Source organism: Thermobia domestica, chromosome 12, assembly GCF_964235325.1.
Source record: "Thermobia domestica chromosome 12, izTheDome1.hap1.1, whole genome shotgun sequence".
NCBI lineage: Eukaryota > Metazoa > Arthropoda > Insecta > Zygentoma > Lepismatidae > Thermobia > Thermobia domestica.
In genome coordinates this window covers 216,983,632-217,009,323 of record NC_137465.1, presented here as the reverse complement: position 1 = coordinate 217,009,323, position 25,692 = coordinate 216,983,632, and the positions used below count along the sequence as shown (strand labels likewise).

At 34.6% G+C, this 25,692-nt stretch overlaps 1 protein-coding gene across 1 annotated transcript in view; it reads left to right on the top strand.

Annotated features, from left to right (window-relative positions):
• Nucleotides 1-20,414, top strand: part of LOC145667044 (BTB/POZ domain-containing protein 6-like) — a 53,619-nt gene extending 33,205 nt beyond the window's left edge. The window contains exons 4-5 of the mRNA XM_081734737.1: nucleotides 8,263-8,467; nucleotides 18,383-20,414. Of these exons, the coding sequence (XP_081590863.1) occupies nucleotides 8,263-8,467; nucleotides 18,383-19,351 (1,174 nt within the window). The 3' untranslated portion in view covers nucleotides 19,352-20,414. The remainder of the gene's footprint in view (nucleotides 1-8,262; nucleotides 8,468-18,382) is intronic.
• The last annotated feature ends 5,278 nt before the right edge of the window (nucleotides 20,415-25,692 follow it).

The window sequence follows — 25,692 nt, the reverse complement described above, 5'->3', positions numbered from 1 at the left end:
CCCCCGTAACCCCATTTAGTTTTCCAAAACGCCTAAATATGTTCTCCCATATTTTTAATGGGGAGTTTTAATGCAGAGTTTTATCTCTTTAATTTCAGAAATTCGTCAAATATCATAGTGTTGAGAGAAATAAAAAAATCTGAACAGGCTCTTTATTCTTGTTAGGTTACGTTTTCAAAAAGTCCTTTCTTACTTCTTGCTTCAGTAACAAAAAACGTTTTCTTCTTCTAAATTTCAAGTTTATAGTTACAGTAACATGACCAGGATATAGATAAGTGAGTCATTCCTACTCTCTTATACAATAATTATTATTAAGTATTCTGTCTTTCGGCAGGTCCTGGGACTAATGTTTATTATTATTATTATTATTATTATTATTATTATTATTATTATTATTATTATTATTATTATTATTATTATTATTATTATATTTTATTTTATTTTATTTTAGATTGAAGTCTGGAAATGTTTCCTCCACGATTTTCAATCATCAGCTTCCGCTTTTAACTCTCAATATTATCTTCTGTTTCTTAAATCATCGATCAGTTGTGTTCTTCTTCTTCCTATTCCTTGCTTTCCTTCCATCTTTCCTTCTATGGCAGTTTATATAATAGCAGTGGCGGCCGGTGGATTGTGGTTTCAGTGTTGCAGTACGAACGACAAGAGACGGAAGATATAAAGTTGACTCATTGACTAATCAGCATAACTTTAGATGCAAATGCTATGTGACATGTTAAATTAAATTAAATTCTGTTTTTAAAAAATAAAAAATGCAGAACATTTTATCTGATTAATCACCTTAATTAATTAGTAAGTTCATTCTCCTCTCTTTGATTGGAGCAAATCTGTCTAATACATGCTGGTTGAACTCTGGTATTCTTAGTGTCAGGTCTTTTTCGATGGAAAGCATAACCAATGGTGATAACCTTTCTTGGGACATTCAATTCCTTGAAAGTGTCAATTCTTTCTTATGTGGGAAAAAACTTATCTTATTTTGCTAACGCCATAGGTACTGTTAATATTAATTTCAAAGCTTTGTAGATTTACTAAATATTTTTTCTATATTATTGCGAACGATTCATTTTAGCAAACTCAGTCCCTGACAGTGATCCGAATTCCTCTTCAACGTTGACTGAAGAGAGTTCGTAGCAGAGATTAGCGTTATAAAAAAAAAAATGTACATTGAACACACTTTATTCACAGTTTATCCAGGAAAATTTAAAATAAATTGAGGAAATGTATCTGGTGCAAACAACACTACTGTCATAAGATATCCTGTAAATGTAAACTGAATTTTTTTTTTCGAACACTCTCCTGAATTGTCCTTTGCTTGTTTTGTCTAAGCCTTAATTGTAAATTTTTCCTCAGTTGAAAGCTGGTCAATGTTTTTTGTAAGTTATTTACAGAAGTCATGGTATACAATTCATTCAGAATTTGTAGGTTATTTACAGAATTAAACCACACACAATAAAATTAAACCTAGTAATTAAAAACCAAACCAGCTGATACAAAATAGGTACTGGTATATGAATTCCAAATGTCACATATTCATACATCAACACACACACTCATGTGCGTAAAAGAAAAAACTACATTCCAAATCATCTGTCTTGGTTGTTACGCAATGCACGATGAACACAATATACTTCCACATGAGGCGAAACAATGCTTACCAATGTGATATGTTCTGGAAAGGAAGCCTCGAAACCCGCCAGATGAAGGATCAGCATGTAACAGAAGACAAAAAAATCAAAGAACATCAAAACAAACAGACTACCAGTTCTACACCCAGAAATGTTAACTGGGAGGGGTCCAAAGTATTTGAGGGAGGTCCAATACGTCTACATAATATGGAACCTGTCTTATACTGCACCCGAAAAGACGATAAGTAATTCTTACTTACTGTCACCTATATTTTTAGAAAAAATGATAGAACGATTATTTTTATAAGAAAAGAAGAGTACATGATGAGGCGTAAAATAAAATATTTAGCCTATATCAATCGTTTCTCTGTTAAACAAGTATAGTTCGTTAAGAAAGTTTACAAATGTTAGTCAAGTTTCGAAATTTTTGGGAGGTCCGAACCCGGTGGACCCCCTCATGGCTACGCCCCTGAGCATTGCTAACTAGTCCCAAATTCAATGTGGCGTTCCCCATCATACAGTTTTATGTGGAAATTATCAATAGTATAAAATATTTTATAAAAGAAACATGTTTATACTAAAATACTATATACAGAGGGGAAGGGGGCGATTCTACATACTGACTTATTAATACTTGATTCACAAATGACTGTAGAAGAAGCCTTCATTATCAATATAAGCTAAGAATTAACTTGTAAATGCGGGTCTACTTTCACTTGTTTTCTCCTCTACTAGATATTTTCTTTCTTAATTTGTAATTCTGCAATCACTTTTTTTAATTGTCATTATATTGATTTGCTTCAGTGCCCGTAATTTAAAAATATGAATGCATAAAAACAAATTTCATTTGTTAATTGCTAGTGAAATAAAATTCAGAAATCTTATTTAGCGCGAAAAACCTTCTCGTTCACTGGAAACCGTGCTGTGTTGCAGAAGCACTGCAACGATCAGTCCCTTTAACTTCTGAGATAGGGGAAAGGAGACTTAACATTTGCTCCAATTGCCGCGCTGAAGGAATCTGGTCGTTGCATGCTCGCTGCAACACAATGTAAATTAGAGACTCTGTGACGGATTATTTTTGGCTTTTTAAAACGGATTAACGGAACGGACAGTTAGAGAAGTAAAAAATATGTTATTTAAAGTGTATATATGCAAGTATTAAATAATAAAAAGTATTTTTTCTGTTCTTTACTACTATTGATAATATTTTTTTCTTGAAATACTTTGGTCGTTGCGCAACGCTGCAACACTAACGGTACCCGCCACTGTATAATAGTAAACATTAATCTGTTTCTTCTACGTAGGCTATTTATGCACTATGTGACCACTTAAACCTTGCTCTCTTGAATTTCCGATATCTTGGTACTAATAATATATTTAATGGTAATAGAAGACACGAGGAAACAGGGAAAAATACATATAAAAGAGGAATATGCATAATGTTAATGAATTATGTAAACGGTTTTGTAGTGTAACGATAGGAAGTATCAGGTAGTCTAAAAATTAGTTAGTCTTTTGCGCACGAGATGGCGTTAATGTCCTAAATCTCAGGGTATATGAGTCGCAGCGGACCAGGCCTAACATCATTCGACGGGTGACAGTTGAAGTTAGTAGATGTACAATACGCAGTGGTGCTATTGAGCCGGTTCGGTAGAAAAGGTTGTTAAAATATTTCGAATTCGCAGAACCGTTTGTTCTACCTCAGACATAATAGTAAATTTTACCCAGTTATGCCCAAGAGCAGTAAATTTTAATTTAACTATCTTTACAGTTACGGAGTAAAGACATATGATCTCTCAGTACAAAGTATAAGCGTTTATATCTTAATCTCAAGTGCTCAGATATCAAGAATAAGAACTAGGATCACATGACTGTAGTGGTGAGGATTATTTATATTTGAAACGCATACATGCCATTACAAACAATTATCGATCCATTGCTGGATTAAAATCTGTCCAATACTTTTTGACAACCATCTATCTTGGATAATTCATTTCCAACATATTCGCAGTGCTACCTAATTTCGTCACACCACCTTATATTGGTATGCAGTGTAGGTTTCTACTTGTCACTAGTGGTATCCAGTAAAAATTTTCCTTTTGCTACCTTGTACAGTTTGTTTCCTAAGAGAGTAATGTCTATCGATACCTATGCATCTACTCTCTCTCTCTCTCTCTCTCTAAATATATATATATATATATATATATATATATATATATATATATATATATATATATATATATCAGTATCTCTCTCTCTCTATATATATATATATATATATCTGCTAAGTTCTCGTCCCGACCCAGAAGGACTTGAGCTTTAGGCATGAAAGTGTGAGGCTATTCAACATAGTTCCCTCGAAGGTCAACACACTTGGCACTTCGATGCTGCAACTTCTCCAACTCCTTCAAAAAAAAAAAAAAAAAAAAAAAAAAAAACTCTAGGTCTGCAAAAAACTGTTCTGCAGCTGTTATCACCTCTTCATCACTGTAAAATTTCTGTCCTTTCAGTGCTGTTTTGAGTTTTGGAAACAGATAATAATCAGAAGGGGCAAGATCTGGCGAGTAAGGTGGGTGGCCAATGCACTGAAACCCTAGGTTCCTCAGAAAATCCATTGTTCTGCCAGCCTTGTGGACGGGAACATTGTCCTGCAAGAACAAGACACCTTGTATCAACTTTTCCCGGCGCTTTTCTTTAATAGCGTCCTTTACCTTAGCCAGCAGACTGCAGTAATACTCTGCAGTTATGGTTTGGCCCTTTGGAAGGTAGTCTAAGAGCAAAACACCATCCTTATCCCAGAATATTGAGGCAAGCACCTTCCCTGCGGACTTTTGTGCTTTCAATTTTTTGGGCCTTGGAGATACTGAGTGGCGCCACTCGCATGACTGCTGTTTGGTTTCCGGATCAAAGTAGTGCAACCACGTTTCATCCTGGGTAACAAGCCGATTCAAAAAATCGTCCTTGGAGTTTGCAAAATGCCGTAAAATCACCTGCGATGATCTCACACGTTCGCGTTTCTGATCCGCGTTCAAACATTTCGGAATCCATTTCGCAGAAAGCTTGCGCATGTCCAACTGATCATGGACTATTGACCCAACACGCACTTTGTCAGCTATCTCCTGAAGCGAAATCCGTCTGTTGCTCAAAATCAGGTCATGAATATGGTCCACTTTTTTCCGGAGTTGACACTGACACTGGCCTGCCACACCTGTCACCATCTTCTGTTGAAAATTCACCACGCTTGAAGTTCGCACACCATCTCTTCACAGTGAAGTATGAAGGGCACTGTCCACCCAATGTGTCTAGCATGCAACCATGGAATTCCTTGGGCGACTTCTGTTGCAGGAAGAAGAACTTCATTACACCTCGCAACTCCTCTTTGGTGAATTTGATATCTGGCTCCGCCATGGTTCATTCAATTACCTGTAAAATAAAAACCGTTCATGGTAGAATCGTGAAATTTGGTACTTAAACATATAAAAGATCAACATTTCACATGACATCAATTACATCAGGGTAGTACATTCGGAAGGGGGTCGGGCCGAGAACTTATCAGCCGACCCTCATATATAGTGGTCGAAGTGAGACAGTATGCGGTGATATACCATACCGCCTCAGGTTTTTCAGTGGTTAAGACATACCGTCACTGGAGAGTAGATGCTAAATATCTTTAATAAATCCATTTTATACACAGTAATTGACAAATAGTTTTGCACGTAAAAGATTTTATTTCTTATGTGCAGCAGAACGGTAAGTTCAGATTATACTGTCAACAGTTAGCGCGAGTGTACCTAACAAATAAAAGAATAGCCGGCAATGGCCAACTGAAAGAGTGTCGTATCAACTTGACACCGACAAACAGCATACAGAAGTTCAGAGAATTAGACTGGGTAATTTTAATGCGTCCACCGTATAGCACGAACCTGACACCTTCAGATTATCATTTGCTTCGGTCTCTGTAGACTCCCGAAACCACTTTTTTCTCTGTATCTTTTTTTTTTTTTTTTTTTTTTTCATTCAAAGACCACAGCAGTTAAATATAGACGGGACTATGGTGTTACTGGAAAAATTGCAGAAAGTCATCGTTCACAATGGTGCATGTGTGATTCTGAATTTTGACCTACAAGGTCTCGATACGTTTTAGACAACCTAATATGCTAGATTGTATATGATTCTGGGATTTATGTAGCAAGAAGGAGAAAGGAAGAATAATTATTTCAATTGTTATTAATATAAGAGTTCTTACGAATGTAGTGATTCTTACTGACTGGTAGGAATAAAAGAAACGCGGTAACTGGGATTTAGACAAAACATTTTAGAGATGTTAATGGTCAGAATTACCAATTTTTGGCTTATCAAAATACCTAGACATATTTATACGCTCTTTGATACGACATTGCACAAGTTGGTATATTAAGACATTCTATTCTTTTATTTTGTGATATTAAAAACTGAAGTATTTTCTTAATCTCTCTGGGAAACCAAACAATAAACTAGTAAAAGTGAAATATTTTAAATAAAGTATCGAAAAACATCCTGGTAAAAATAGTGAAACTTAAAAGCAAATATTGTAAACACGGAAGACTTTCACAGAAGAAAATGAACAATCCTATTTTCTCAAATCCGAAATAGAAAATGAAAGTATGGAAAATAAATATATATACTCTAGAAATCTTACAAAAATCATCACTTCATACTGCAATCACAACCCAACCTCAACAGTGGCGTTCTACTTAGCGTTAGTGGTGTGCAGACTAAGCTGTCAATTGACTGTGCCTGATCATGGACTTCAGCCAAGTGTAAGTACGCAACCATGAACTCTGTTTGCTATTGTAAAGAAATATGCATATGGCAGTCTTAGTATAAGAACGAGAATATGTAACCCCGTGTAAATCAAAATAGTATTTATTATCATCTCCATACCCTCATTTACTTTAAATGTTATTCATTTCTCTTTTATCATTTTGGTGACGGTCATATATTATGTACGCATATGCAATAAACCCACGTTTTGTAATATTCTTTTAAGAATTTATTTGTCTTCTTACAAGCACTATACTACCTGCCCTATGGCACTCAATCATGTTTTTTATTATTTCTTAATATTGTGTAATCGAACACTAATCGAGGAGCTCGCTTTTTTTTTTTTTTTTTTTTTGGGCGTTTATTGACATTCATCGCCAGACTGACATGACTGCGCTCTCGCATTTTTAGTTCATTCAGTGTTTCTCTTGACTGTGAGTTTTCATGTCAGTACGGTGTTTCCTGTTTCTTAGTGCAAGTTACATATCACGTTTTCACTGTTTGCATACAGTGTAGTGTACTGCAAAATGCTTTTTGAAGCCAACCACGAGTCCTTCAAGTGTCAATAAAACTTAATAAGCGTAACCACGTGATTTTGGTCACTATACAACAAAAACTAGAAAAAAAAATCACTTCGAAAAGGGGGGAAACATCATAATGCATGGTATCAATATTGGTTTGTCGACAGTTTACGTTGGCTCTGTAGTAGAGCACTTTCTTCCGATGCGTGGGTCCTTGGTTCGATCCCTGGGCAGGTAAGTTTATGGTGGACATCATTATGTCCGTAGTTTTTCTTGGTACTCAAGGTTTCTGCCTTACTACATTCCGCCCATTTCTTCCATCATCATGCAGTTGCCTTAATCACTTAATCATCATCCGTCTCCCTTAACCTAAAGTAGATAATCGTGGAAGGTTAAACTGAAAGATTTTCGACAATTTATGATATAAAAAAATGACGAAATTCTTTATATAGTAGGATATTTATATCGTTTGCATTTGCATCCAGAGTGAGTTATTTTTGGTGTTCTCGTTAAAAACTTGTCAATATAATTTAAAGATTAAAGAAATAGGTTAAACACTGCGTACTATTCTTAGAAACACAACACTAAGCAAGTTAAAATAATTCGAAAAATGTCAATATATTAAAAAAAAAAGAAAGAAAGAAAGAAAAACTCTTACGCATAGATAAGATTAAAGTAGGATTAAGACATCCAACGTTAAATCTAGATAAAGGAATTTCGACAAGAATTGGGGTAGTGTTTTTAGGAATTTTATTCAAAGAAATACTAATCCCATCAATATCAATGTCAACAGGTAACTCGACTTTCCGGACAGGTTCAGAAACTGCAAAAATGAGCATTTTATTTCGTTCTTACGCAAACTCAAGATGAACCAATTTTAATGGTCAAGAATTTTTTTGTGAATAGATGCTACGTTGTTGGAGATTTTTTGTTATTCGTGTATGACAATAGTTTTTAATCTTTATTAGCAACATATTATTAAAAATATATATATATATATATACCACGATGTTAACGCAGTGAATTTCTTTAGTTTCCAATGTGTTGTGACAGGGGAACTAAATTAAACTTCATAGAAATTTTAGAAACACAGTTATATATATATATATATATATATATATATATATATATTAAAAGTGGATGAGAAAAGTTGTAGGTTGGAGATGGGTTACAGATGTGATACCAAGATTAAGTTTCATTGGCGCGTGTTCTTTTTAATAGTTTCTTCTTTCATCTAGCTGTTTTATCCATTACCTCTTATTTATAATGTTTTTTTTTTTTTTAATCTAATATAGCTGGATTTATAAATCAGAGTTGAAATTAGAAAGTATGGAAGAAGCTTGTAACATGATTTTTGCAGCCAAGAAATATCTGATCCAGCAATTGATAGACGAGTGTAGAAACTACGTCAGAGTAAATCTAAAACCTGTTAGCGCCATCCAGTTGTACGAATCCAGTGATTTCATAGTTGAGCAGTCAGTCCGAGCGCTAGCTAAGAAGGTACTTATTGCCTATATCTAGGAATATATTGCATAACGTGGTTTTGAACAACATGGATTCTCCACTAACATTATTTTTATTACTACATTTATTTGAGGATTTTCAAAAAGGAAGTTTTTCATCTCCAGTGTTGTTGTTGTTATTATTATTATTATTATTATTATTATTATTATTATTATTATTATTATTATTATTATTATTATTATTATTATTATTATTATTGGTCTTGAATGGTTTGTGAATCTATGGGATAAACTCTGTCGGATTAGGCTGTAGAGTTTGTGTAAACAAGAAGGTTTTAGTAGAAATCACAACGTAAAGTTAGTTGCATCTATTAAAAAAAGGAATACATCTACCTCGTTCTTTCATTTCTACTGTAAAATTGGGAATTGTGGAGCATTTCATTCGAAAGATCGAGAAACCGCTAAAGGTCAGTTTCGCGAAGAAAGAAAGAAAAAAAAACCTGGAGATGGAAATGTTCCCTTTTTTGAAAATTGTATTGTTCGACTAGCGCTTAGGGTTGCCAACTGACCGGTTTTTCACCGGCCTGGCCGAAAATATTGCTGTTGTTTTTATTAAAGCCGGTGACCGGTACTAACTTCTTACCAGTCCCTCTTTCTTCTTTTTTTTTTTCTTTCTTTAAAATTAGTATTTAGTCCGAAGCAGTTTCATCTAGTTCGAAGTATAGATTTAAAATGTAATTTTCGTTCTGTAAATCCAAAACTTACCTTTCACCATCTACCAACTATTAATATATTTTGCTCATTTGTTTAGATAATTTAAAAGAGGTGACAGGAACTGCATCAGGGAAAATTTGAAATTTACTTGTAAGGAATTTTATACATTTATTGAGAGTGAAAAAGGACTTCTTAAAGCAATTTTCTTCTTAGTTGAAGTATAAGTTTAAGGAATAAATTTCATTTTCCAAATGCAAAATTGTCACGTAAAGATTAATGTACTTTTGTTCATCTGTTTCGATAATTCTAAAGAAGTGGCAGTTAGTGGTAAATGCAATAAAATAATCAATGCCGATTTCAGTTTCTCATTTATAGCACAATCTATCAATTAAGCTTATTAGTGAATGTACTAAGGATATGTGTAGAACACAGGTGCTAATGCACTTTTGTTCACGATAGTACATTTCCTTCTCATGGATGGGTCCGAACAGAGAGAGTTCACATTTAGACCTATATCATAGGGAATTTTGAGGGAGTGCCGTTTTATTTATTTATTTATTTATTTTCCAGCGTTTTCAACCCTAATAGTGCTCCATGGCAAATTTTAAAAAGTTGATAAGAGTATATTGAAAATTGATCTCCAAATATGACACGAGGACAAAGTATAGGGTTCTTAACTATGTAGATTATTTCTTTTTAGAAAGAGAGAGAGAGACCATTTATATTTCATTTCATTTCATTTATTTGTCTGTTTCATTAGCTTACAAAACACAAAAAATTCTCATGTAAGCATTACAGTTGCCAGTAAAATACATACAATATTATCAGGTATCAATAAAGTATACATAATATTGTACTTATGCATCTTACTAAAATATAAAACCATAAAATAGCAGATATTAAATATATAAACATGGCCATTTACATGGTAATTAGAAAACCATTTACACCACACCCGGCATGTACTGAGGAGTAAGTATCTGCTACCAATTCTTCATTTAATGAATCATTCAAATATTCCTTAATAGTATAATAGCATTTTACAGCAAGTAGGTTAAATAACTTCTTAAGGAAACAGTAACATTAGTCATATTCTTTAAGTACATTGATATACCCTGCTATATTTTCAAGTAATGGACAAAAAAAGCTTAAATTTTGTACCATGGTACTATCGGCGGGGACATCATTTACAATACCCTGTAATACCACAAGATTAAGTTGTTTTATTTTTTCAAATGCACTACATCAGGTTATTACATATTTCAAATATTCATATGAAACAAAAACTTACAATACCACTTTTGCCATGCAGTATTGCAAACTGAGGGCGCTACAGAATCACGAACGTGAAATTTTAGAGGTTTTTACAACAGTAGTAGCGCAAAAATCAGACACACGGTGTAACGCACATGCAAAGTACCTTATAGTCAAATATTACGTTCAACATACGACGGTTTTCGAACAAGTACAGTTACAAAGCATAGCTACAAGAACTTGAAATTTCTTCTTCTTATTCTTCTTCTTCTTCTTCTTCTTTTTCTTCTTTTCAGGCTTTCTTTCGGAAACGTGGTTCCAATTTCGTACATGGTTTCTAATAGACATAAAGATGATAACACCGTTTATAGCAATTTGTATCTTTTAAACTATTCGGGAGATACAAAAAAAAAAAAAAGTTGTTAAAATTCGAAAAAATTGCTAAAATTGGATATATTACTTAAAATGACGTGTTTGAGGGAACTTTTTTAAAAATAATTTTTGATTTAGTTTGCTTCTATAACATTGCAAAAATACTTTTTTGGTAGATTTAATTACAACAAGTTCTCGGAATTACGTAATTTTGAGCAGTATTATCATTATTTACCATATCTTCATAATGGTTTGAGATATCAAGTTTCTGTAAACTGCATTGTGATTCTCACATCTATTGAAAACCATCTATGCAATTGGATGGGGTATTTAACTTAATAATCTGAGAGTATCAGAATAGTTAATTATATGTTTTAGTTAATAGTTGTAATAAGTAAGATAATATTATGGTAGTAAGGTCTTCATAATCCTTGTTTTTAGTTTGTAAAACTTTCCTTAGTCTTTTAAAAGCTGCTTTATAAAGATGTGAGTTTCTCTTGTTTTAAGTTCGCCGTTTTTCGAAATGAAAGCTTTTGAAAAAACTAAATGTTTCAATGCCTTGTAACTTTGTTCCTATTCATTCAAACTCCATCCATCATTTCATGATCGTAGATTTCATGATCATGACTCACACGGGAGGGTCCCACAAGTTGTCGCTAAAATCTGATTGCCATATAGCACATCTGATAGAGCATCATGAGAAATGAAAATGAGCAAAATTTAAGGTGCTATGGACCAGAAGGATAGGAGCTACTATAGGCTTGAAAATTTGAATATTCAAAAAATTATATCATGGAATTATGTACGTTTAAAGTAAATATCTTGAAAACCGTTAAAGCAATCAAAAAAAAGTTGCACAATTTAATGAGAACAAAATGCCCTATCGAAAACCACAAACAGTGTTGCCATAGATGAAGCAGTGTTGCCAACTCAGCATAAAAATATTTTGTTTCTAATAGCACCATTCACATATTTTAAAACGCACTATTATCACTAAACATAATAGTGAAGTGTAGTGGTACAGTGTTACACATTGTTAGAGCTACGTATGCTCAAAATGTAGAATGGAGAAGTCTGATATGTGACAACAGATCATAATGGTAATAATGGAATCTACGTCTCATACTATGAATTTAGTTCAAATGCATAACACCGATAGTATAACAGCAAAATGTCAGCAATGTCACAAAATATTGATGCATTTGAAAAACGAAATTGAGTGTTGCCATTTTAACGTCCTATGTCAGCACCGAAGCTATATAGGACGGAACCTATAGTGTAAAATAGGATTCGAACCACTATGACAAAGGAAGATAACAATGAAATGTAAGGTGAAAAGTGTAACAAAAACATGTCCGAGGCAGAATTGGAACCCGCATCCCTAATAGGTTGGTTGTCTAGCCTTCTAGACCAACGCTATCCGGACCGACTAAAAACGAAATGAGATAGTAATAAAATAATTATATTTCCAATGTGAATATGATAATATTACAGTGTACAAACTTAATCATATGGTATGTAGGAAAGGAAGTAAAAGAGTATGTCACTTAACACGAAAGACATACGCCAATAAACTACTCTTCGAAATATTGATAAGATAATCTGGAGAATCATTTTACAGAATTAGAAAACACGTGTTTCTTTCCAAGTGTGTATCATTTTGTTTTCGCGAGTTATTTGCTTACTCACTGAGGCTACGGAAGTGTAATGCAGATCCGTCACTTTTTCCCAATGCATTCCTTTATTACCCTGTGTTGCCACATATCAGACTTCCCCATTGTACATTTTCAGCATACGTAGCTCCAACAGTGTCCAACACTGTACCACTACACTTCATTGTTATGTTTAGTGATAATAGTGCGTTTTAAATCTGTGAACACTTGTATATGGTACTATTTGAAACAAAATATTTTATGCTGAGTTGGCAACACTGCTTCATCTATGGCAACACTGTGGTTTTCGATAGGGCATTTTGTTCTCATTAAATTGTGCAACTTTTTTTTGATTGCTTTAACGGTTTTCAAGATATTTACTTTAAACGTACATAATTCCATGATATAATTTTTTGAATATTCACATTTTGAAGCCCCGTAGGTTCTATCCTTCTGGTCCATAGCACCTTAAATTTTGCTCATTTTCATTTCTCATGATGCTCTATCAGATGTGCTATATGGCAATCAGATCTTAGCGACAACTTGTGGGACCCTCCCGCGTCAGATGCACTTAGTCCATCCGTTTCATTTGCGTTGTTACTGCTGTAGAAGTCACCATTTGTGGTTCTGTGGTGTCCTTATTTTGCAACACTGCATGACAAATGTGGTTTTGAAAGTTTTCGCTTTATATATAGAAATATGTACTAATCTGACGTAGTACCGTATGAAAAAATATAACTTTATGTTAAACTGACTGTTAACCTTGTAGTGTTGCCATCGTTGACAGTGAAAAGTTTAATGCACACGTGAAGTCAATGCTTATTAAAGCAAATAGCAAATATTAGTACCAGAAACTACATAGTTAATTACGAGGAAGTGCTAATTATGTATTTGCGAAAGAAGTTCAAAATTCCTGTTGCGCTTGAGAAACCAAGAGTGGGAATAGGCTTTAAAAAAGTTTGTAGAAGCCGGACTGTGTAGCTACATTTTGGAAATTTGATCTCAGCTACGTATAAGATTTTAGAAAAATGATTAAAAACTTTCAAAATTCATTTTAAGTCTGTAACATTCTGAAAAGCTGTTTGAGTTGTTAGATACATTGATTGGATAGTCCATTGGTTCACATTCTGTAGACTGCCTTAAGGTCTGAAAACCCACAAAAAAAAAAGCCTTGGTTTAGCAGTTAAACATAGTTCAGAAAAGCATCATGATATAATTTCGAATGAGTTTAAAGACTCAGAGATAGAAGATAGTATTGAAACCGTGACTTGTAATGCATTAATTGCAATTCCCGTATGTTTATCTCAAAAAATGTTCAATCACGAGAGAATAGCAAGATAATATTTGAAATGTTGGGAAAGTTGTTGTAAATTGGTAAGTATTTAAACTTTCTATATAGTCAAAATTTATGTTTGTCTGATGTGTTAGAATTTGCTTTAGTTCACTTACAAAATCCGTATATATTGTTGAAAAGGTGTGTCCATGTAAGTTAAGGCAATAAAAAATAAAAAGAAAGAAAGAAAGAAAAAGAACATGAATGTAAGAATGAATCAAGTATGTTTGTGAATGGTATTATATAAAAATATGTTGAGATTGTTTGAAGGATACTGTAGCAGGCATCTGCGACCAGCTATGCGAGATCTAGATGACCGTTGATATCTTTTTCCTAAGAAATGGAAAAACAGCCAAACTGTATGCTAAGGCGTTATGTGGAGGCTCCCCCCCCAGGGGCGTCATTTCAGACTTCGCTTGGGGGGGGCAAGAGCACCACCGACATAAGACTTTCACGTTTTGTAGTAGTATGTTAGTAGGCAATCTATTAAAGTATATGTATTCCTCAAACTCTTGGGGGGGCAATTGCCCCCTCCTGCCCCCCCTAAATGTCGCCCTTGTCCCCCCCTTAGGGTCAACTTTATTTGTTTATGTCTCGGCGTAGGTTATTTTATTATGTACCCCCTTTTCTTTATTTTTAAAAATAAACCTTTGATTTCTATCTTTCGCCACATTCATGGGGTAGGGATTCAAATTGATATATTTTGTGAGTAGGTTTCTCCAAATTTAGCAAGGCAGACCCTATCGTGTGGCCAGAGAGTAGCACAACTGAATTATTACTTTATAAAAGTTTAGCTGTGAAACTTGAATGCGCCGAAAATTCGTAAATCAAATCTCGACAAAATGAAATAAACAAATATTTTCTTGTATGCTTCATATTAATAGAATCATGTTTTGATGTTATTGAATACGAATGTATTCCATGAGGTGGAATTAATAGTTATTAGAAAATATTCTAGTATAATGTGAATATATATATCACCATACTTTCTTAAATTTAGTATGTTGTATAGTAATGTCTAATATAGTTATCACCGACCCCAAGCCCATTTATCGCATTTAAGCAAAATGGAAAAGACAATGTTAATTTTAAATTTAATTGACCAAGCCTCGTATATAAAAGAAACATTTCGAAGCTGCTTTCTCGTGAGTTTGATATGTTTGTCAATGTGTTGGTATTCTCGGTCTCAACCAAATCGCTCAGGACTCTCTTATATTGCCGAAAAAGAAAGGAAATCGCCCAGCATTCGTTCCACGAGGAAGACTCATCGATATTTTTAGCCATGATTCTGGTCCCGATGTTATGAGTGAAAATCGGGAATTCCCCGGCTCGCTATATACAAGCTATAGTTAACTAAAAGAACCCTCAGTGCTGTGCACGATCTCTTGGGCGCGAGACCCGTTGTAGTCGTCGTTCGGAAAAGCACCCACGAAGGCACGCGTAGTACATTGTTCTAAAGTGGACCTACGTTTTTTTCTCCAGACGCGCTCCCATGTACGGGTTGAGCTTTACAAGTTAAGTTATGATCCAGAAATCAAATAGTTATCTTGAGTGTAAAGGGAACTTAGTATGTGCGAGAACAAACTTCTCAGCTTAGTAACAGTGGCTGTGTGATACTTGCAAACGTTTTAGAGTTATTTCGTGTTGTTATATTTCGAATAACAGTGTGCAGACGAAAATTCCTTGAAGCCAGATCTGAATTGCTGAATGGGAGAGTACTAACGCTTCAGCACGGAGAAATCTGAATCATCGTTTACGGAACCCAACAACAAACTTTAGGGACTGTCCAATCTGCGGCGCAGGAACCTTTCTGTGGGCTCCCTGCATCTAATCAGGACTCGATATCAGGACCAGGATCGTCCCGAATAGGTTGATCGGTCCAATATCACAGTATGATAATGTGTTTCAATATTGCCACCGAGCCACCAAAGGTTAGAAACAAATAGTCGTAAACGTTATAATTAAGGATTTGTTTGGTTGTATGTTTGATGTAATTTTATATATATCATAATCCGTATTAAGTGTCATTACACGTGATATATCTCATAAATTGAATTTTCTTTTAGTTGCTCACAAGATTGGTTTCGAACTTATTGTTTACGTTTGATTTAAACACACATACGTATTTAAATATTCAGTCATTTCACATTTTTACGGTACTTATATTTTATCCGCCGCTTCCCAGCTTCGGATGCGATAAAATATAAGTATTGGATAAATCGAATTTCGTTGTGTTACAGCTGGGAAGAAAGAGAGAGAGAGAGAGAGAAAAGGAAGGAAGACGAGTGTTGATTTGTTTGTATTTATAGGAAATTCTAACCACACGAAAGCCTCGATTACATAGTAATGAAACTTTGAAAAGGAAACATAAAATGTGTTCATCAGTTGCTATTCAATGTTCAGTAGTAAATTTTTATATGAAGTTATTATTTTGCTTATTTTTAAATATAATATTAGTTATTTTAATTTTGCATTTCTCTTGAAATGTGTAGTTTTAAGTAAAAAGGTCAGAGTTAAGCACAAACTAAAAATGATACGTGAATTATTTTCTTAAGATGTAGTAAAAAAAAATAAAAAAAGAGAAAAGTTTTTAATGTAATTTTTTTTGTATTTGCATATATATATATATATATATATATATATATATATATATATATATATATATATAAGAGTAATGTTTAGCAGTGTTCAAGAATAAAGTTAATAATATAAGTGTAAAAAATAACTCATAAACTTTTGAATTGTATAGCCTATTTCGCGTTTTCCGAATTCGTGTTCCACGTTTCTACGATTCCAGTTATCTTTGTCAAGACTTATCATTCAAGGACATTGAAAAAGATCACGACTCATAAATTTGGAAAGAATCATCGTCCTGTCGGCCACCATATTTATGTGGGCAGCCCTATCATACAAAAAAAAAAAAAAAAAAAAACACAATCTTTTAAATCTTAAATTTGTACGGAATGAGGAAATCTTCTGGTGAACTACAAGACATTCTGTTTCGTATAATATGTGGCCGGGAAAAGGCATTCACCAGAAAGCCGTGAGTAAACTTATGGTGGATAAACGCGCACTTCTGTAAAAAGTAGTTCTTTCAAATCTTTAATCATCGTGATGTAGTTGTGAAAATATTGAAATTAACCACACATTTCTTATATACTGATTCATCAAGTTTAAATTAAAAGGTATAATTAATAAATTAGTGATATCACGATAACATGATGTATGAGTTAGCAGTTTAGCAGTGGCGGAAGAATACAATTTGACAACTTGTTCAACTCTTTCTGATGAATGGTGTGTTAATAGAAAGAAGAAACACATCATCCTAGTGGAAAAATGGCATTAACATAAAGAAATTGTAAGACAAATTACAAAAACCAACATCTAAAATTGTTCACAACATTTGACAAGCAGTGCACGATGTTAAAAATGTGAAGTGTATCTGATTTACCCGAATATTCGCACGTACTTGATCGCGTCGCTTTCGTGATGAAAATAAAAAAGGGCTAAATAAATAAAATAAAAATTAACAAATATAAAGGTGCTGGAAGTGATATGTTATATTAATACATCTACTTAATAATACTTAGTGTTATAAAATTCATGTAAGTATTAAAAGGGCAACAAAAAGAAATGTCTTCACGACAGCCCGAGAAAAATATATGTCAACGAATATTAGTGTTGTTTAATCCAAAATGTTCCTTTTCTCTCCGCATGATTAGTTATAAGTTGCATGTGTACTAATATTGTAATGTTTATGCTTTAATGTGAGTGCCTGAACGAAAATCAAACTGATATTTCGTACAGTTACTCACATAATGATTCATCGTATGTTCACGCAATTGAGGAAACTGGTCACGAAATAATTTGAGGTCTTGGTTCGAATCCCAATACGGTGATATGAAGTAAAGTTCCGAACATTTCATGAAAGGTAATGTGGAATTGAATGCGAGTAATAGGATTTATGACCTCTAGGAACCGAAACCTGATTTCTGATTCCGAACCAGCAGTTCCATAGACATATTTGAAATAACAATTATCATTATAAAAATATTGCCCAAACATGAGACAGAACCCAAGAAGTAACGTGAAACCCAACCTTCCACGTTATGGTAGTTAGTAAAACCTTCATAATCCTTGTTTCTGCTTGTAGATATTTTCTTAGTCTTTTAAAAGCTGCTTTCTAAAGATTAAGTTTCCTTTGTTCTAAGTTAACCATGATTACATATGATACTATTTTTTCATCGTTATATTAAAAATGATTTGTGATATGATGAATAAACTGAGTAGTGCTAGTAATAAGTATGTAAAAATTAATAAATCACACGGCTTTTAACTTACAGACCCTTTACGCTATCTTGTAGCCTGGAATCACCGAAGATCACAATTCATATACATTTCATAAACTTCAAAATATCTGAATATTTATTCATCTGTTTGATCCTTTCAATTCTTTATGTCCCATCCCGCATAGTTTGCATTTAAAACTGTGATACATGTAATCCTATTAAGTATTTTATAAAAATATTAACATTGATAACAGTTTATTTAGAAGAACGTTTTAATTTCTTTAGTCTGAGATTCACTGAATACGGTTCTTATATGCATCTTTTTCTCACTATTTCAGTATATGCAAATAATGGCTCAGCTGATTGTAGATGACGAAAGTTTTGTGGCCATGAAGCGTGAAACTCTGTCAACATTTCTAGATCAGGATGATCTGAATATAAGACGGGAAGTGGATCTCTATAAGGCTGTTATCAAGTGGGCTGATAGACAGTGTGCAATACAAAGTAAGTGTACACCAAAGAACAAACGAATCAAAATTAGTCGGCGAAGAGTTTTAGGCGATGAAGTAGTTAGGAAGATCAGATTTCTTATTTTCTCTCAGGAAGAGTTTGCTGAAGCTGTTGGTGACTCCGATCTGTTAACTGCTGAAGAAAAGTTAAATGTTTACAACTGTCTAATACTTCCAGAAAAGCACGCACCTTGTGGCGTCATTAACAAATCTAGACAGATCAGAATATGTCCTACTAGAACAATAAATTGGTTACCACTTCGAGAATCTACGGAACCAATTTCACTTTATAGTGTCCATTACCGTGAAGCAAATGACAGAAGGTTCAATTCATTAGAATTTAGAGTCAAGAGCAACATAATGTTGCATGAGGTGTTATTTGCTTTACGGCCTATCCCAGGTTATCCATCAAAATGGAAAGTAATTCCTGATTATATTTCACTGGATACTGAAATCTCAGTAGAGATTAAAAGGCAATGTAAAGGTAATATTGAACAAGTTATGCACCCATATTCCGTACCATTAAAAGAATGTGTAAATCTAACAAAAGATTTTAGCCTGCGTGTAGGACCAAATCTCGAAGATCATAATTGTAGTCATAATTCCGATGTTAATTTCAAGATAGTATTTCCTAAGCCCATTTTTCTGTCAGTAGGTGGGAATTATATCTTACGAATTACAGGAGATTTGAAACTCGATCGTTTCGCTGTAACACGTCAACCTTGCGAAGAACTATTTAAGATTGTTAGTCAGGAAATACAAGGTGTTGCTGGATTCATTATCTCCGAATTTAACTAAGAATTACTTGCACAATTAAATAAAAAAAATCTTAATGATGTGTGATGAGATTACATCTTGTACTTTCAAATTGTTCTCACGAAAATTAATTTTAATATTTTTAAATAGTGAACAAACCGACGAAAATAGTTTGGACTGTACAAGTACATTTACCAATCTAAAACTGCATTTATTAATGTATCAATAGAATTAAGTGATTTTGTTTATTTGCCGAAAAAGTTGTCCCAAGAACTAGAGACGTTCAGAAACTACATAAGCGCTTAATACAGAAGTGTATTAATAAAGTATTTTCGTGTGTAGGTTAACAGTGCGAGACAAAGTACTTTGGAGGCTAAAGAGAATTTTGCTCTTCAAGGAGACAAGACATCTAAGATATTGATTTACGAGGATTGAAGTAAACCGTTTTCTTTTCTTAGTCAACCATTAATATTAAATAGATATAAATGTTGTAAAAAGGCAGTACGTGATGAATATTACTAATACAGAGTAACTCTGGTTTAGGAGAAAGTCGAACCAACTGGTGCTTTACATGATTGCGATACTGACAGTAATATCTAATTCTGTCTACATTATAACTTGCAAAAAGGTTTAATAACACGCACATACTCTAAGCTTGCAAGTCAGAATATCGATCGAAATATATAATTAAAGAGACAGAAATGTAGTTTTAATGTCCTGGTATTCCTGGTATTGTAAACTGTGTACAGAGAACCAAATGTCGTTATTTTATTATTAATCAAAATAATGCAGGTAAAAACAAGTGAATTAGTGTAAATTGTTGCTATTATACGAGGCAGTGAAAAAAATATGTATATTTTTGTATCTATTTGAGGATACAAAGAATATTAATATCTTGAAAGAAAAATATTGGAACTTTCAGATTTGAAAGTCTCTAAGGTATACTCTACTATTAAAACTCTTTTGTTTCCCAGATAAGTGTTACCTCAAATGAATAAGAGTCATACTTAGCACACTCTTTGTTTTGTTTTATAAATGTCTGTGAATATTTTTATAGTTTATATGTTGTTGCAATATTTTGTTTTGAATAAAAGCTTTGTATGCTGAATTATGGGAATGGAATTTTAAATTCATTCATAGTGTCTGATGAAGCCAAGTGGATAGTTGACAAATAATAATTTTTACAGTAAAAGAATTGTTTTCCTTACTGAGTAGTTTAAATCAGATTTAAGTCTGTTAAAAGTAAAGCTTGTACAATGGAAAATATGCATAATCGAAATCTGCATAAGTTAATCTATTATTAATATCATAAATTACTTTACTATGCCATATCAATCTTCCATTTCTACAGCTGCATTCATTAACGCATGTTTAATTTTCAGGGAATAAACATTGAACATTGATTTTTTTTTCCCGTTCTCATATTTAACCCCTAGACGTCAGGCTTAGCATGTATAGCTAAATGCGTATATATAGCACGTCCAGAAAGTAAGTTCCGTTTCAATTTATCTCCGCTGCAGCGCTGCGATCGCAGTTCCGCACATGCGCGGTAGACGCTCTGTAATCAAGGAAAAGAAACGTGCGCCATTTGGAGATCGCTGTCAGTCACGTACGCTTTGTTGTGCTTGTTTACAATGTCGGTGTTGATTGAAAATCCCGCCGCTTGTGAAATCAGAGCGGTGATCCGTTTTCTGAATGCGAGGAAAGTGAAACCAAGTGAAATTTATCGGTAAATTTGCGATGTTTACGGACAAAATGCGATGAGTGATTCAATGGTGAGAAGATGGGTCCGACAATTCAATGAAGGACGTAGTGACGTGTACGATGAAGAACGAAGTGGGCGTCCATCTTTGGTTACAGAAGAACTGGTTCATGCGACGCCCTGACCTCGCTCCTAGCGACTTTCATCTGTTCTTACATCTCAAGTCTTTCCTTGGCGGTCAACACTTCAACAATGACGACGAACTGAAAGAAACTGTTTCCAACTGGTTGAAGACACAAGCGGCAAACTTCTATGAAGAAGGTATACAAAACCTTGTGCCACGCTATGACAAATGCCTGCAAAATTTCGGCAGTTATGTGGAAAAGTAGTTTAAGAGTTGTAGAATTTTGTGCAATAAATAATTTTTCTGTATCCGTACACAATTTAATTTTATTACCAAACGGAACTTACTTTCTGGACGTGCCTCGTATTTCACACAAAAATATTTCCTTTCATCTTCGGAAAGTAAACGTTTGTTTCTCTTTCATAGTACAGAAAACTTGCCATTTAACGGGCAGAATTTCACTAATGCAGCAAATGTATAGATCCGTATCAATTTAATTGAAACATGTGAGATATTTGGGTTAGCAACGGTCACGCGGCCACTGCAGCGCCGGGCTCTTGGTGGTGGTGTGTTATGGCAAAGTTCGCATTACGTGAGTAGTAGCAGAACTGCAGAGTGCAGTGAACTGAGCAGACGATGATATTGTAAAATGAGCGACCCCTTTGACTTCCAAAGACATCAAATTATTGGCTCTTAATTATGCGACACGAAAGTAGCAAGTGTGTCACGAAGGACAGTGTCCAAGTTGATGACGTCCTACCATACTTACGGCAAAATTACATCGACGAAGAGGAGCAGTGGTCGGAAGAAAACATTCAGTGAGAAGTCGCGCCGATCCGTTGTGCGACTGCGTTGCAAGTAGTGGAGGATATCAATCAGCAAATCACATTCCCCGTATCGACAATCACAGTCCGTTGCGAGTTAAATGATGGACATATGGGGTCGGGTTACATAGGCTAAACTGCTGATAAAAGGGATTATCGTGCTTCAGCATGACACTTGGTGCCACGAATACCAAACATGCAGCACGGATTACTGATGACTGTAAATACGTGATGTAATTTGATAAGTCATCATTCACCTTATTTGAATCCACGGGCCATGTAGATGTGTGATGACGCGGAAAGAAGCGTGTGATCTGCTATCTTCACCTGATCGTGAAACATGACTGTAACTTAGTGATGGTGTGGGCCGAAATAACCTAGTTCTCAGTGGATCTCGTGCTGATGCTTGCCTGTCGCATCACTGCTCGTGATTGTCACCACTTTATAAGACCATGTACAAACATCCTTTGGTCTAGAGTTCGATTCCCGGTGAGACACTTGTTCGAAAAATGTAAATGTCTTTTTCAGGCCAGCCAACCTAAGTGAAGCTTTCCCAGATTTTCCTCCTCCATACCAGGCAAATGCTGGGATGGTATCTAACATATAGGTTCCAGGCCGCTTTCTTCCTTTCTTTTCCTTGGATAGTGTGTTCGCCGAGGGACTTCATTCTTCATATGTAACGGGTTAACATGGTCATATATGCCGAAACACCAGAACTTGCCTAATCCTAATCCTATGGTCCAGATGTTTCCGAACAATGTCATCATATTCCAGGAAGACAATGTGGCCATCTGCAATATGTGGGAATAGGAACAACCAAGTCAGAGGTAAGGCACATTAGGCACAGAGTTCCACAAGAATCAATATTAGGTCCTATACTTTTCCTAATATATATTAACGATCTTCCTGATTATATAGTTGCCAACAAGAGCATCCTTTTTGCTGATGATACAAACATTTTAGTTGAAATTCCAAATAAACCTTGCTCCGAGGAACACTTATTTAAAGACACGACAGATAAACTTACAGAATGGCTGAAAGTAAACCAACTCAACTTAAATACAGCGAAAACAACAACAATAAATATTAATGAACACTAAATATACATCAAATACATATAGACGGAAGACTCATGCAGTTATCTGACACTTAGAAATTTTTCGAGTTAAAAAAAGACTTTACGAGGGGTGACTGGAAAGTTTTGAGTCTAACATAGAAAATGAGAATCTAGAATAGAATAATTATATGTATTAGAATAGTACAACCTTTGATATTAATATGTATCAAGCTCTTGGTTCTAAGTAATTTCTTTTGTCTTTTACAGGCTCTTGGAGTGAGTGAAATGACAGAAGTTAGGAAAATGGAAAAATCGAGTATAGGCCACTCAAGTATCTGCAATTAAAAGGAATGTAGGCGTCTGAGATCCACCAGAATATGGTCAATACCGTAGGTGAATTTGTCCCTTTATGTGCCACCATCAAAAGATGGCTGCAGGAATTCAGGCGTGGTAGGTAGAGTGTTGAAGATGAGCCGAGATCTGGGAGACCATCAAGTGCTACCACTACGGAAAACATTGGCCTGGTACTTGATATGATCATGGAAGATCGCCGATTGTCAACTCGTCAGATAGCAGACAGGTTGGGCACAACACAGGAGCGAGCAGATCATATTCTGAAGAATGAGTTTGGTTTATCAAAAATTTCTGTCCGATGGATCTCACGTCTTCTAACTTCCGAACAAAACCGCACTCAATACATCCTATCGGTGAACAATTTGAAACTGTTAGAACGTGATGTGGACAATTTTTCTCTGTCGATTCATCACTATGGACGAGTGTTGGGTACACCATTAACAGACAGAAACAAAACAACAATCTAAATAATAGAACCACCCCTCCTCCTCTACCCCAAAGAAGGCAAAGGTGATCCCCTCCGCTGGTAAAATGATGGCCTCTGTTTTTTTGGGATTCCCAAAGCGTGATATTCATTGTTTACCTACAAAAGGGTCATACCATCACAGTACAATACTATAATGACCTTTTGAAAACACTTCGAGTGCAAATTCAAGAGAAAAGACCACAAATGATGTTCAGAGGCGTTCTCTAGCATCATGACAGTGCTCCCGGCCATATATCAGCAGTTGTCATGGCTTCTTTTTACGAATGCGGCTTTGAACTCGTTCTTCATCCACCCTATTCTCCCGATCTGGTCCCCTCAGACTTCTACTTGTTCTCAAATCTTAAAAAAAGGCTCTAGCAGGATAATGAGGTCATGACAGCCGTGGAGAAGTCTCTGTAGTCACAACCTAAGGAATTTTTTTCTACTGGGATAAGAGCACTGCAGCACCGTTGGAGCAAATGTGCTGCTGCCCAAGGTGATTATGTTGAAAAATAAAGATATTACCAAATCTGTACTTCTTATACTTTCCTCAAGGCCAGGGATCTTGAATCCTGCGAACTACGCGTTTGCAGGAGGCGCCAGATGAAGAGGGCGCCAAACTGGAAAAGGAATTTTGTGTTTTAAGTATGAATATTTATTAGAGAAAATGTTGTGATGAAATTTTTTCCAAATAGCTTCAAATAAATATTGTATAGACTGAGATACAGATAAAATACCTCAAAAGGACAATAAAGTCGAATCTTTGCGTGGTTGGCTGTAAAACACCCCTTTACAATTGAAATGCACTCGTACGTAAATTGGCGCTAATGCCAAGTGATGCAAGTTTGAGGCGCAGGGAGATTTACGAGAGCTTTCCTAAAGAGGGAATAGGGGATATTTTACGAATATGAGATAAAACGTAGGAAGGTCTAGCTTTTCAATAGATATTAAACACTACGGCAGTATAACTAAAGACAGCGACATTCCTTCCACAATTCCACCATATGCACAAAATAAAAATGTAACAGACTCTGTCTTTGAAATAGGAATGGATGAACAAAGGAAAGGAAGTCAACTGCACGTGTTGCTTATAGATTGGGTGGCATATCACAGTAGAAAGAAATATCTTCAAGGGTGCTAGATCTTTCAGAAACAGTGTTACCACATAGTGTTTCGGTTCAATGACTACAGTTAGGGATTGAGAAAGGTCATCATAAATGAAATGCATATTATCGAAGTTCAAGCGACTAGGTTTCTGTTGTTCATTTGTCCAGTGCAGGTGGCGATACTAAGAAAAGACGGGTTGTACAAATGAAATTTTTGATCATTTCTGATTAAATTTTAACTTAAGTTCCAAATATCACTGGCTCACAATCGCTGCCGACTGCTTAATGCTTACTTTGTTAATGTTTATTAGTCCATTTGTAATTCAACATTTTCGTTTCTATCCTGAGTCGTTTTACTTTTGTTTGTTTTATTTTTATTTATAATGATGTGTGTTTTCACTTTTCAGTAACGTTTTCATTTTGTGTAATAATAATGACCGACGATTAAAAAACAAAAAAAAACAAGTGGAGCATTTTACTGGAAAAGAAAGCTCCGAAACTTGAAAGAAAATGAGGGGCAACAAAGGCTCTTAAAAAAAAAAATATATATATATATATATATATATATATATATATATATATATATATATATATATATATATATATATATATATATATATTTCGACCTTTGGACAAAATTTCGAAAGTGATAATCATTGGGGGACTTGTTAATATCGCTTATTGTTAAAGAAGCGTCTGCAAGTCGGCAAACTTTTGAAACTAAGTTTATGAACTTGATTGTTAAATTAA